The sequence below is a fragment of the Anoplophora glabripennis genome, unplaced genomic scaffold (genome assembly GCF_000390285.2).
Source record: "Anoplophora glabripennis isolate ALB-LARVAE unplaced genomic scaffold, Agla_2.0 scaffold7, whole genome shotgun sequence".
Taxonomy (NCBI): domain Eukaryota; kingdom Metazoa; phylum Arthropoda; class Insecta; order Coleoptera; family Cerambycidae; genus Anoplophora; species Anoplophora glabripennis.
In genome coordinates this window covers 2,125,668-2,139,095 of record NW_019419456.1, presented here as the reverse complement: position 1 = coordinate 2,139,095, position 13,428 = coordinate 2,125,668, and the positions used below count along the sequence as shown (strand labels likewise).

Here is a 13,428-nt window from a genome sequence, read left to right as displayed (position 1 = left end):
GCAATGTATTTGTCCCAATAATAACGCATCGTGCGATGATCGTCTCAGTTTGATAGGAGACACGTGTTTGCATTTAAAATGCAGGAATTGTTTTATCGGACGATACTGTATCGCAGTGTTTGGCGTCCGATATCACGCCTGTTTGGGGAAGCCTTTACTGTTCCAAACAAAATTATTCGTCATGTGGCTTGTAATCATTCATAAATGCTCTGTATTTATTATTCGTACCATTGAATATACATAATGGAAAACGAACGGAATTTGAGTAATAAATCTTGTTTAGAAGGGGAGACATTAACAATTTAAAATAGTTGAATTTTCTAACAGATTTATATGAATTTTGAGCTTATTTTTTCATGAGGAATGTCCTTTTATATGCATTTTCTCTTCGGGCGCTGTATACAGGGTGATCAATTAACGGTGTCGGACGGCTGTATATATGAAACTAGACGTGCTACGATTATGGGGTCAAAAATCTATTAACAAATACGACCAAAAGAAATTGATTTGAAATATTTTCAAGTTTGTAACTTCACTGCTAGGGGGCGCAACTGCTATAGTGTTACAGAAAATTGTCGGTTTTTCGAAATTTCACATATAACCTAAGTTGCAAATACATTTTTTAGATACACTGTTATACCCTTCACAAGTTTTGTTTGAACTTTTTTTTTTGTTACCATAGCAACGTCAGTATGAAGGACGCTATCTTGAAATTTTTATTTCATTTATTTGTTTTCCATAATGAATGGTCTATCAAGCCATGAAAAAAAACCTATATCGTTGCATTTAATTTTTTTAGTAAACGGAGACAATTACAAAACTTTTCTCATTAGCGTCGTCTACCGCTGTGCAGGAAAATAATATTTTCATTCCTATATCATAAAATAAATTTTATTAATAGTTCTTTAAAATGAGCCATCGTTTATTGAAATCGAATGAAACATTTAGAAGTTATGACAATTTAAAATAAAAAATAAAATAACGTTGTTAATAACAAAAACAAAGTTCAAACAAAACTTATGAAGGGTTTAACAGTGTATCTAAAAAATGTATTTGCAACTTAGGTTATATAAACGAAATTTCGAAAAACCGACAATTTTCTGTAACACTAGCAGTTGCGCCCCCTAGCGGTGAAGTTACAAACTTGAAAATATTTTAAATCAATTTCTTTAGGTCGTATTTGTTAATAGATTTTTTACCCCATAATCGTAGCACGTCTACTTTTCTATATACAGCCACTCGATACTGTTAATGGATCACCCTGTATACGAATTTACTAATTTTATTTGACAAGTAATCATTAGCCACTTTATTATTTTGTAAATAAAGGGAAACATTTACCTTTAAGGGAAGAATACAAAGGCTAATAATAAAAAAATTATAGTTAGAAAAAACATGAAGTTGTTTTCATTTCTTGTGCTGTAACCAATCATTTTTTTCTGCAGATTCAACAGGGTGGGGGCGCGGGTGAAGTCCGAGGCGGACATGGAGGAGATAATGGACAACCTGCAGGAGCAGGCGCTGGAGGACAAGAAGATGCGCAGCTACGCGGTGATACCGCCCATCCTGCTCGACCAGCGCGAGCGCAAGATCAAGTACGCGAACAGCAACGGCTTCATCGAGGACATGGAGGACGTGTACAAGGGCAGGCAGTTCCTCAACGTGTGGACGGCCAGCGAGAAGGAGATCTTCAAGGAGAAGTACCTGCAACACCCGAAGAATTTCGGCGTGATAGCTTCCTATCTGGACAGGAAGTCGGTGTCCGACTGCGTGCAGTACTACTACCTCAGCAAGAAGACGGAAAATTACAAGCAGCTGTTCAGGAAGGCCAGGCAGAGGACGAGGAGCTCGAGGAATAACACGGCGAAGGTCAGCAACAGTGCCAACACGTCCGTGGTGGACATCATGACTCCAGGTGAGCAGGCTTTGGGATCGGGATTTTGGGGGTGTTCTCCGCATTTTTGCTTTTTTTTGCAACAGTTCATATGGGGGGAGGGTTGGAATATTCTAAAGGGTACAAGGTGGTTCGATTTTGATATTTTTGAGGGGTTTCTCATATTCCTTGTGGAAAAAGAATAAGGGCTGCTTTTTCCCAGTATAGTCCAGGAAAATTAGCATTTCATCTTGGAATTGGATAAAGAAGGTTCGATTTTGATGAGACAAAGTGCGTTCTCTTCGTAATTGCATGTAGGTCAAAGTCTACAACGTTTCATGCGGCGCTAATTTGTTTATTTATTAATAATCAATTAATATTAACAAATTAGCGTATTTCGGATATTACGTGGGTTGGAAGAGGCCAATTTTGATGCGGTAGAGCCCATTCTTCTTCTGATTAGTTGTACCTTAACTTTGGGAGACTCCCACCGATCTTCATTTGTTTATTGATTTTTATTCGATCATTAAGAGCAAATTAGGCAATCGGACTGGGAGAGGGGGATTTTCACGCGGTAATCGACGCTCTTCTCGTACTTGGATTACAAGGTGATCCAGAACCACTAAGGGCCACTAAGGGCAGACTGATTTTCATTTGTTCATTGATCTTCAATGAATTAGTATATACAAATTCGGGCTGTTATCTGTGAGCTGGACGAGAAAAGTCTGATTTTTATGGAATAAGTCACTTTGATCATCATCCGGGATATTCCAAAACCGTTAAGGTCCGAATGATCTTCATTTGTTTCTTTTTACTAATTAATCATTATAAAAAAATTACACGTGCAATCTGTAACTAAGACTTAGAATGGATAATTTTTAATCAAAGAGAAGTGGATAACATTTATTCATAATGATTCATGTTCTATATGGTCTTCAGCTTTTTGAGAATTCACTTCCTGCATTAGGGTCTTGAACTTTCTATATAAAACCACGTTCATCCCGTCCAAATCGGCTAGTCCTACTCCCGACCGCAGATATCACGTCTAATTTGTTTATAACAATCAAATAAAAACCGATAAACAAATGAAGATCGGTGGGGGTCCTTTACAGTTAAAGTACAACTAATAAGAAGAAGAATGAGCTTTACCGCATCAAGATTGGCCGTTTCCACCCCACGTAATATCCGAAATACGATTATTTGTTAATAATAATTGATTATTTATAAATAAACAAATTAGCGCCGCATGAGACATTGTAGACTTTGATGTACATGCAATTACGAAGAGAACGCACTTTGTCCCATCAAAATCGAACCTTCCGTGGTTCGGCTCTATTTTCGTCAAATTTTCCTGGACTAGTAAAGTAAATTAAATGTCAATTAAATTTGTCTTATCACTTTCTTATGCATAACACATTGGTCAAAATGTTCCGGGATTAGCCTACAGATGGCGTCTTTAAAACCTTCAAAAGAAACTTTTCAAAGTTTCGTGACATTTCGACCATTACTTATCGAGATATCGATGTTTCAGTGACACTGCTTTTTACATCTTCAAAACAAAACAGTGGACAAAACCGAATGTCATATGTTGATTAAACGCTGTTTTTTTATTGGCAAAAATACCTTTCAAGCTCAGCTATGGCTTGAAAAATATTATAAAGAATCTGCTCTATTGAAAACTATAATTTGTCGGTGGTTTTCTGAGTTTAACGGGGCCTTACGCCCACCGATGATGGCAAATGCTCGGTATGTCCGAATGTGATAACTCCAGAAAAAATAATAGTACATTCATTGAAGCTGAAAATCAGCTGTAACCTCTGAATTCATTGAAACTGCATGGATTTGCATGAAAATTTAGAATAAGGCTCAAATTCAAAAGTGACATAAGCCCGATTGGCGCTTTTTGTTTTTTAGGGGTAAAAACTACCTCTAAGTGAAAAAATGAAGTTTTAAGCATTTTATTGAGAAAAATCTTGTTCAAGCACAAAGATTATAAAATGTTCCATCTTCTCGAACATGTTTTATGATATATTTAATTTTTTCGACCCTTTATTTAACCCTTAAAAACTACCCCTATGCAAAAAATGATAAAAATTACTTTTTAAAGATTTGGAATGATTAAATTGTGCAATCATTTAAAATAAAAGTTACAAAATAGCTAATAAAAGAATTTTTCCCTTTCAACCCCTAAAAATCACCCCTGTATTGACAAAAATGATAAAAAATTACTTTTTAAAAGCTTGGAATGCTTTAACGGTGCAATTATTTAAAATAAAAATTCCCTCATTGCTTATGAAAGAATTTGTATCTCATAACACTTTTCAACCCTTATAAATCACCCCTGTGCTAAAAATATGATAAAAAAATACATTTTAAATCTTGGAATGCTATAATTGTGCAATAATTTAAAATAAAAATTCCCTTATATTGTTTATGAAAGAATATTTTACTTTTGCCATTTTCAACTCTTATAAACTACCCTTTTACCAATATTAATGTAAAATATTTTTATTATAATCGATTTTTAAATATAATCAATCATAAAAAAATTGCTACGCTGCGTATAAATAATCACACTAAATTTTTTTACTTATTTTATTTGTATAATATAATATATAATATATAAAAATGAGAAAGCCTATTTTGCTCCGAAAAAATGTCATTGGTTTTTTTACCATAACTCGGTTAATTTTGAAGCTATAGTATCCTACAAAAAAGCATTTTAAAGATAATTTCAAGAGCTGTAAGATCGTTTGCATATAAAACCTTTTAGGTCCTTCGTTTTTTAAAGGGAAAGGATCGAAGGGATCGAGACAGGTCGTTTTTTCACTGAAATGGATACTTCAATCGGCGATATCTCCTTTATTTTTTATGCTATAGGAAAAAAAAGCAAAATATTTGATGAAGAAGAAGTTACATTTTTGTTGTGTATCATTTTTTACGTATCTTTCATAGTTTCAGAGTTATTATAAAAATAGGGCAATTTTTTTTGAATAATGAAAAATACGTTTTCAACTTTTACCGTACATTATTCAAAAAATACGCATTCTAAATCAGTATAACTTCAGGATCGTATGGAAAACACTAAAACAAAACTAATTGTAAAGGGTCTACGATTAATTTTAATTCTGACGGAAAATGGTACAGCGTTTACTGCTCATTTTTCCTTAAAAAGTATGAGCAAGCCATCTGTTTTTGACGATAACTCTTTTAATTTTGCTCTAATTAACTTTTATAAGTGCTCATTTTGGAGGTCTTTTTGAGTACTACAAAAAACTTCCGGAGCGTTATTCACGTAAAATTAATCCTTTTTCCGTTATTTGACGTTGAATACATCGATTCGAGTATTCCCCCCAAAACAAGTCCCCTTTCACTAACCATATTTCACTTTGTATAGGTACAACACTTTTTAAAAAACGATTTTCTTTGTTTATTTATAAGCTACATTTTTGTTTATTACACTTTTTTAAATAAAATGCGTAGTTTTTAAGTTATTCGCGAAAAATACTTTGTTTTTTTTTTCACTCAAAATTCCAAGTTTTCAATCGTGAAATAACTAAAAAACTATTGATTTCTCGAAAAAATTATTCGAATATTTTTTGCTTCAAAATTTGATTCTCTATCCATTTTCAGCGTTATTTTTGAAAAAAATTCCAACCCCAAGAAGGGATGTCAACCCCCAACGGGGTGGAAGCGTCGATCGCTGCTATGTCACTAATCTTAATTGACCTTTTCTCTAACTATCTGCCAAATTTCAAGTCGATCGGTTCAGTTTCAAAGAATTCGGAGGTGAAAAGCTCCAATGACTGTACTATAAAAAAAATCCTCAAAATTGTGTTGAATATCTGTTATTTCACAGGAAAATTACAAAAAGAAAAAAAAATAATGATTTTTTGGTTTGTAATGCTCACCACCAACTAGTTCCTTAGTTTTATTTAGGAATCTTAGACCTGCCCTTGGCGTTCTCGGGCTAAACTCTGTGAGGGCGGACAGACCGTTAAAATCTTTAGGTTCACCCTGATATTAATTTGGGTTCTGTTGGTTCTAAGACCTACGTTATGGAACCATTTCTCAGACAAAAGTGGTCCCCTGAAATGTTCCTTAGTGGCCTCTGTAACTGATCGCTTCTAATGCTTTCAACGTTTCGTAATCTCTCACTGTCGGTATTTTTAATGGTGAGTGGCAGTGAAGAATGGCAATATGTTTCGAAACATTGGATGCGACCAATTGCGGAGGCCACTACACAGCGTCTTGGAGGATCATTATTCAAGAAGCGGTTCCGTTGGTAGTTACTCTAGAACCAACAACAAGAACTGGAATGTACGTCAGGGTGTGTCTAGGGGTTCTGAGAACGGACCTGCTGCCGTAGAACTTAGCCCGAGAACAATAAGGGCAATGTAATTCTGTAGCTGGCAGCGACTAGGTACATAGGCAACGGCATAACAACCCGAAATACCATTGAAAGACGAAATAATTAAAAAACAATTCACTTTTGTTAAACTCTGGAATATAAAGGGTCCTAATAGTTACTGTGTTTGGCAATATATTTTTGAACATTTAAAAAAATAATCTTCAGAAATTATTTTAATAAAAAAATAAAAGCATTTCCTGTTTAGAAGAAGCCGATAAAGATTTTCTTTCAAGTTTATGTATTTGTGGTATAATTTTATATTCCTCTCTGTTTTTCTGTATTTTGCCATCTCTGGAAAAATTTAAAAAGTTATCAATTAAACTGTCACCAAAAAAAAATTATCAAGGACGATTTTCATTATGAAATATTTTTTCCTAAACAAAAATCTCACATTGGAAAAGCAGAAAAATGAAAAATAAAAAAATACATATCTATATCACATACTTCGATTATAATGTTTAGAAAAACTATGTTTTTTTTTTGTTTATCGAAACTGGGACTGTTGTTTCTTTCTTAATTAGGTTTGGCAGTTAATTTAATTAAAATAGAAACATCATTTCTAGTTTTGATAACGAAAACAGATTGATTTTTTGGAATAACTATAATTGAAATATGTGGTATAGTGCATATATTTTTTGTTTGCTTTTGCGAGAAAATGGTCCCTGACTGATTCTATAGGCGCAAATTTATTTATAAAATTTTTAATTTTTTTTACATGGTACCTAAATAAACAGAAAAAAAGATTCTGAATAAGTGTTCAAAATGCATTCAATTATGTTTTTTTCTAAACTTGGCTTAAGACTGCTACAGACTTGGAGATTTGTAACAAGAGTACGTATTGATACAAACTGCAATTTGTATCATGAAAAAGTACATAGCTTCTACACGAAGATGCTTCCTTCGCGAAAAGAAACGTTTACCATGAGTGTTATTATTGGTGTTTGTTTAATTAAGAAGAAAAGGAGAAACATTTGGTGCTAAAAATTGGTTAGTGGAAAAAGAAATGTCTTCCATCATCGACGTGATACCGAGACCTGCATCGGGACAGTCTTCAAGACGGTGAAATACAAATCTCCAAGTCTGTGGAAGGCTTTAATGTGTTTTTAAGTCATGATTGTGTAAAAAATGCTTTGATTGTCTTTATGTAGTTATACAGGCTGATTCAAAATTTAGTACAAAGAATTAAGGGGCATATTTTTGAGGTCAAAATAAGACTTTGTTTTTCTCTAAACGCGAGTCCAAAATAAATTTTAAAATTTTGAAAATATGGTGTGCATTTAACTCTTCATCAGCCAATATCTCGGAAACGGTTGCTCTTAGAGATTTCGACCTAGGATACCTTTCTTGCTTAAAATTGATAGGGAAATAAACGCACTATGTACATCACCCTCTACAAATAGCGTCAAAACCAACGGCATATTTAAATTTAGCATCCTAAAAAACCACCGTACCCCAAGTTTTATGCTAACATTCAAATCTATTTGGAAATTATTCCTAAAAAAACGAAAAAAAATTAAACACCACGTATATCGAAAACGAAGCATATGTGGACCCACGTTTATAGGAAAAAAGGTAACATTTAATTTACGCTTAGTTTAAAATTTTTCAAATAAGGGCAAATGGTATCTGCAATGCAATTTTTGTAAAATCTGGTATGTGAGACATCCATGTACAATGAGGTTATTATTTATTATAACCTATCTTCTTGGTTCTCTCCTCTGAAAATAAAAGAAACCTCACAAAAGTTTCAAAATTCTTGAACTGCTCTTGTACATTTTTTTAAAAAGTTATTTCTTAAATACTTTCGGTGGTCTTTAATAAAATTTATATAGATTTTTAGATTTCCTCCAATTTATTTTAATTTTTTTTTATATCAAATCATTTTTTTTCTTTATTATGGCAGTTTTCTATATTTAATTATAATTTATGGCAGGTTTCTATATTTAATTATAATTTACCGACGTTTAATGCAGCCTTTTTCTTTTTCGACCTAATCAATACACAGTCCTTGTTGTCGTTCCCAGATGGAGCTACGTGCTTTGATATTGATTTTCTTCGATGCTTTCACACGCCATCTGGCAGGATTTCCTTGTAACTGAAGTGTTTACGAATGCAAACACTACCACTTAACTCTGACTGATACGAAGTAAATGCTGAAGATTACGCTAGGGAGATATTTTTTTTACCTGTAATAGGATTTCAATATTATTGGGCATTTTTTCGATAATTTTTGTTTTTTGAGGTATTTGCACTACAGATTACGAAACTTTAAAGAATTGGTAAATGAATGCCTGTACCTCAAGAGGTCAGGAGTGGTTCTTAACAAATTTATATTTATCCACTTTGAAGTCTCGTGATGAGGAGTAGTGAAATACTTCAACATAACAAACTTTTTATACAATATGTTTTTATTTTCAATGTGACGACTTATTTTATTAAAATGTGAAAAGTGCTGTTTTGAAAAGGTAGTTGTAAAGGTTTGGAAATGTAAACATACAGAGCCTTCATAAATGTTTACAAGCCATGTGACCCCCGAGCGTAGGCAATCCAATATTGCACAACTGGTACTGGTAATGAAAAATCCCTAAATCTTGACATATTAATGATTCATTTACAATGAACAGTAACAAACCATTACACCTATGCTTGAAATAATGTGACAAAATATCCAAAGGAAGGAAAACTATTTGACATATAATGCAATATAACTCTTTTATGTATAAAATTAGTCTGTTATTGGTAGCATTTTAAAATTTCTCAAAAAAGATACCACATTCCTCAAGGATCTGTTTCAGGGCTCCTTTCTTCCAGTGTCTATGTAAATTTAAAATAACCAGCCTACTTTTTAAGTTTTTTTTTTACGAACCTCATCAAAATTATTCCTTGATACACGTCGCAATTCTTTTCTAATTAAATTTCTGATATTTCCCAGAAATCTTGAAAATGCACACTCCGGGGACCAGTCCTAGGACCCTTTCCCACCCGTCCTTATGACGATCCAAAAAATCGCGATAACGAAGGCTTGTATCTTTTTCCAGGCGTCACGACACGCCTTCAAAGAGAACAGCAAGCCAAGACGGTGAACCAGCAGCCCCGATCCGACGCCCAACAGTCGACGGAGCCGGCGACCTCCAGCAGCCCCCCGGCGACGGCGGCGGCGGGCGCGACGACCACCACCACGACGGCCAACAGTCCGCCATCCTCCACCGCCACGACGACGACGTCCGTCGCCGTATCGCCCTCGACGAGCTCGACCGTCGCGACGGCGCCGAGCGCTACGTCGTCGTCTCCGTCGGTCTCGACGCCGACGACGTCCAATTGTGTTTCCACGAATACGTCTGTGATTTCGACTAGTAGTAGCGCGGCGACGGCGCCATCGATAGTCGCGGCGTCGCCGACGGGCGCCGCGACCAACGACCATGACATGTCGATGGATACGGACGATGTCAAACAACCGAAAGGGTTCGCTGGGTGCTTCGGGGCACCCGCGGAGGAGTTTTACGGGAAGGACGGGGCGAAAGAGGGTGCCACGGGTGCCGTCTCCGAAGGACAGAAGCAGGGAGGGGTTGAGGGGGTGGTGGTGAAGAAGGAGAACGATTCGCCGCAGGATGTGGTCAGGTGAGTGTTTTTTGTTTTATCTCCTATGTTGGAAAAAGGGAATGTCAAAAAAGCGTCGTTTTTAATTAAATTAAAAATAAAGGACATTGAAAGCATTTTTTTATACTTGAAATATTTGCATTTTAAATCAAAGTAAAAGTATTCAAGTTTAATATAGTCACAAATTACAGTTTAGAGTTCTTGAAATAGTTGTAGTGTAAAATAGCACCAAATAAACACATTCTTCAGTGTAGACACCTTAATAAATTAATGTAGTTACTTAATGTATATAACATAATATTAATCACCTATTTTTTTTTTAATATTTCTCTTTTAATTAGTCCTCCCAGCGTATATAAATAATAATAAAGGGGTCAATTATACTGGTTTTCGGCCCCGTTCATTTTTGGCCAAAAAAAAGAAAAAATTTTTTTGTTATTTATATCCAATATCTACTCAATTGCACCCCAAACGGGACCTCCTCCCAGCAATCCTAGTCAGGATCAAGGTCAATTAGAGGTCAGATTGAGAAAAAGTGCGTTAAATGAAAGGTTCTCGGAGTTTAGGTTTTTTGGGTCGCCGAGTCCGAATCGGAGGTTAGTTTGTCTGTATCAGGCCATTTTAAGGTTGTTGCAAGGTCGTTTCAAGGTCTAATTGGGAAAAAGCCAAGCAATCAAGTCTAACAACCTATTATACAGGATTTTGTGGTCGCTGGGTTACAGTCCGAGGTTAGTTTGTCTGTATCAGATCATTTAAAGATAGTCTCAAGGTCATTTCAAGGTCTAATTGAAAAAACCGAGCAATTAAATCTAATTGCCTGTTATATAGACTTTTGGGATAGCTGAGTTCGAATCCGAAGTCAGTTTGTCTGCGTCAGTTTATTTGAGGGTTATTTCAAGGTCAATTAAAGGTTAAACCAAGAAAAAAACCTCGTGGTGCACAATGAATAACGCTAAAGCCGAAGGTAATAATTATATGACGATTTAATCCTCCACTATTTGATTTGTGTCGATTAGCTTAGTGGAACCAAAGGTAAGGAAGATTGGCCTTGCCTTGTAGTTCTGTTTAAACTCGAATGATTTTAAAAACTCATTTTTAGTATCAACAATGTTAGCTACAGTTGAAAACAGCCGGGTCTGAAATCTTATCCCACTGACCAGAAGTCCTTTTTCTGAAATCAACCTTGGAATAACCTTGAACCTTTATTAATACATAAATGGACCGGTCTCAGCGACTATAAGAACGGTAATTGATTCCAGGGTGTATTCCATAAATTAAGTTTCAAATGACTAAAATGGCCTTCAGATGACCTGACACAGACAAACTGATCTCAGATTTTAACTCAGCATTTCCAAATACGTCTATAACAGGTGGTTATACTTGATTGCACGGATTTTTTGTTAAATTGACCTTGATATTACTTTGAAACAACCTTAAAATGGCCTGATACAGACAAACTAACCTCCGATTCGGATTCAGCGACCAAAAAAACCTAAACTCCGAGATATTTTGATTTAACACAGTTTTTCTCTATAAGACCTCTAATTGACCTTAATCCTGACTAGGAAGGAGGGGGGAGGTCTCGTTTGGGGTGGAATCAATAAATAATAAAAAAAAATATCTTTAATTTTGGCCAAAAATGAGGGGGACGAAAACCGGCATAATTTACCCTCCCCCTTTATGATTTTACCATTACCTAAATACAAAAGGAAACTTTTTTATTTAAAAAATTGGAATAGATATGAATAAATGATCAAAAAACATCAAAATCCGAATTGGAACATAGGAAGTTATTACAAAAAAATTGTATTTTTTCAAGAAATTTGTGCTTCGTTTCATCGCGTTCTGTAGTGGAAAAAGGAAATGTCAAAAAATACCATTCTTTAAATTTCTTCGATTACTGTCAAATGAAATAAAAGTATTAAAAGTTTAGTTTTAAACAGTCACAAGTTACAGCAAGTACAGTGTTTTTTAAATAGTTGTACTGTGAAATAATGCCAAGGAAATAAATTTCTCAGTGTAATTGTCTATATTTAACGTTTTTAAAGTATGTAACACTTTTTTACATATTTCCTCAAAATCTATTATGTCAGCATATAAATTTACATAAATAAAAAGGAAACTGTTTTATTTCAAAGATTGAAGTTGATATGAGTAAGGGTCGCAGATCTAAATGAAACATAAGATGTTGCAAAAGTTTTTTCAATATTATTGTATTATTTTTCTGTAAAACTGATCTTTTGCAACTTTCTACACTTTCCAACTATTATTCTATGTTTAACATATTTTCAAATATTTACTTAGCACTTTATTTATGTCAAACTATGTTTTCTTGGTGTATTTCATTCATTTATTTAATTTCTTCGATAAAATTAATTTTGTTGCAACTTTTTTCTGAAGGTTTAAAATATTTTTAATTATTTCTCAAACACTGTCTAATTTTTATCAAATCCCGTTCTCTCAATGTAACATTTTTAGCATATTTAGCAAAAACTTTATCCCATTTTTATGAAAACTTTTCACAATGTATACCATTATGTATCATTTCTTTTTACTTTTTATATTAGTTATTTGTTATGGCATTTGTTTATTTTATGGCAATATTTTGGTATTTTATTTGAAAAGAATATTTTTTGTAACATTCTACACTTTCCAATTAATTAATTTAGGTTTTAATTATTTGGTAAATACTCCATTTCGTTTTTTTTATCAAAAACTGTTCTCTTAGTGTATATCTCATATTGCTCTTATCGTCCCTTATTCGTCCCTTTTTTTGGTGTATTTATTTCAATATTTTTTATAAATTTTCCAACTGTTTGCTTATGATATTTAAACATCTTACTTTTATCTCATGTTCTCTCAGTGTAGCGTAGATTTATTCAGATACAACGAATTTACATTTTTAATTTTTATTTCAAAGTTGAAATTCTTAGCGACGTAATTTTTTTAAGTTGAGAAAGTTGCAGACTGCTAGTCCAAAAACCTTTCGCACACAAAAAAAAAAACAAGCGAAATTAGAAATGGGAAAATCTGATCGTATCCGCTCTGCCGACGATTTAAAATGCCGGTTTTAACTTAATCAAAGTATCAATTTGCAAAATTGATATGCAAGTTTGTTCGATAATTGCGCGCTCAGCGGTAATACTGACTCCCCAGGGGCAGGCCGCGGAACACTCGTCTAGATTGTAATGAAAATTATGTTTGTCAAAATTATGCCGATTGGATTGCAGCGCGGATTCATTGGAAATATCGAAGGGGGAGTACCTGATGCGACGTCTTTTCGGCAGATTCTCTTTGCTCACCCGGCCACCGCGATGCAATCAAAACATCGTTCGGTTTTCAGAAGTGGGATGTCCGCGGCGTTCCCCTCTGTTTGAAGATAATATCAATTAATGCGGAGGTTCGGTCTGTTTTCATGAATGTTTATGAAGATCATGTAGTCTAGGAGTTTACTGGTTAAAATAGAGCGTGATTTTAATTCTTTTAGAAAGTAAAGTAAATTATTTTAGAAATCGTATTGTTTCTAATTGGTTCAAAAAGTTTTAGT

General features: G+C 34.3%; 1 protein-coding gene across 1 annotated transcript in view; it reads left to right on the top strand.

Moving 5' to 3' along the window:
• Positions 1-13,428, top strand: part of LOC108904081 — a 165,026-nt gene that overhangs the window by 110,004 nt on the left and 41,594 nt on the right. The window contains exons 5-6 of the mRNA XM_018706487.1: positions 1,446-1,915; positions 9,323-9,902. Coding sequence (XP_018562003.1) covers positions 1,446-1,915; positions 9,323-9,902 — 1,050 coding nt within the window. The remainder of the gene's footprint in view (positions 1-1,445; positions 1,916-9,322; positions 9,903-13,428) is intronic.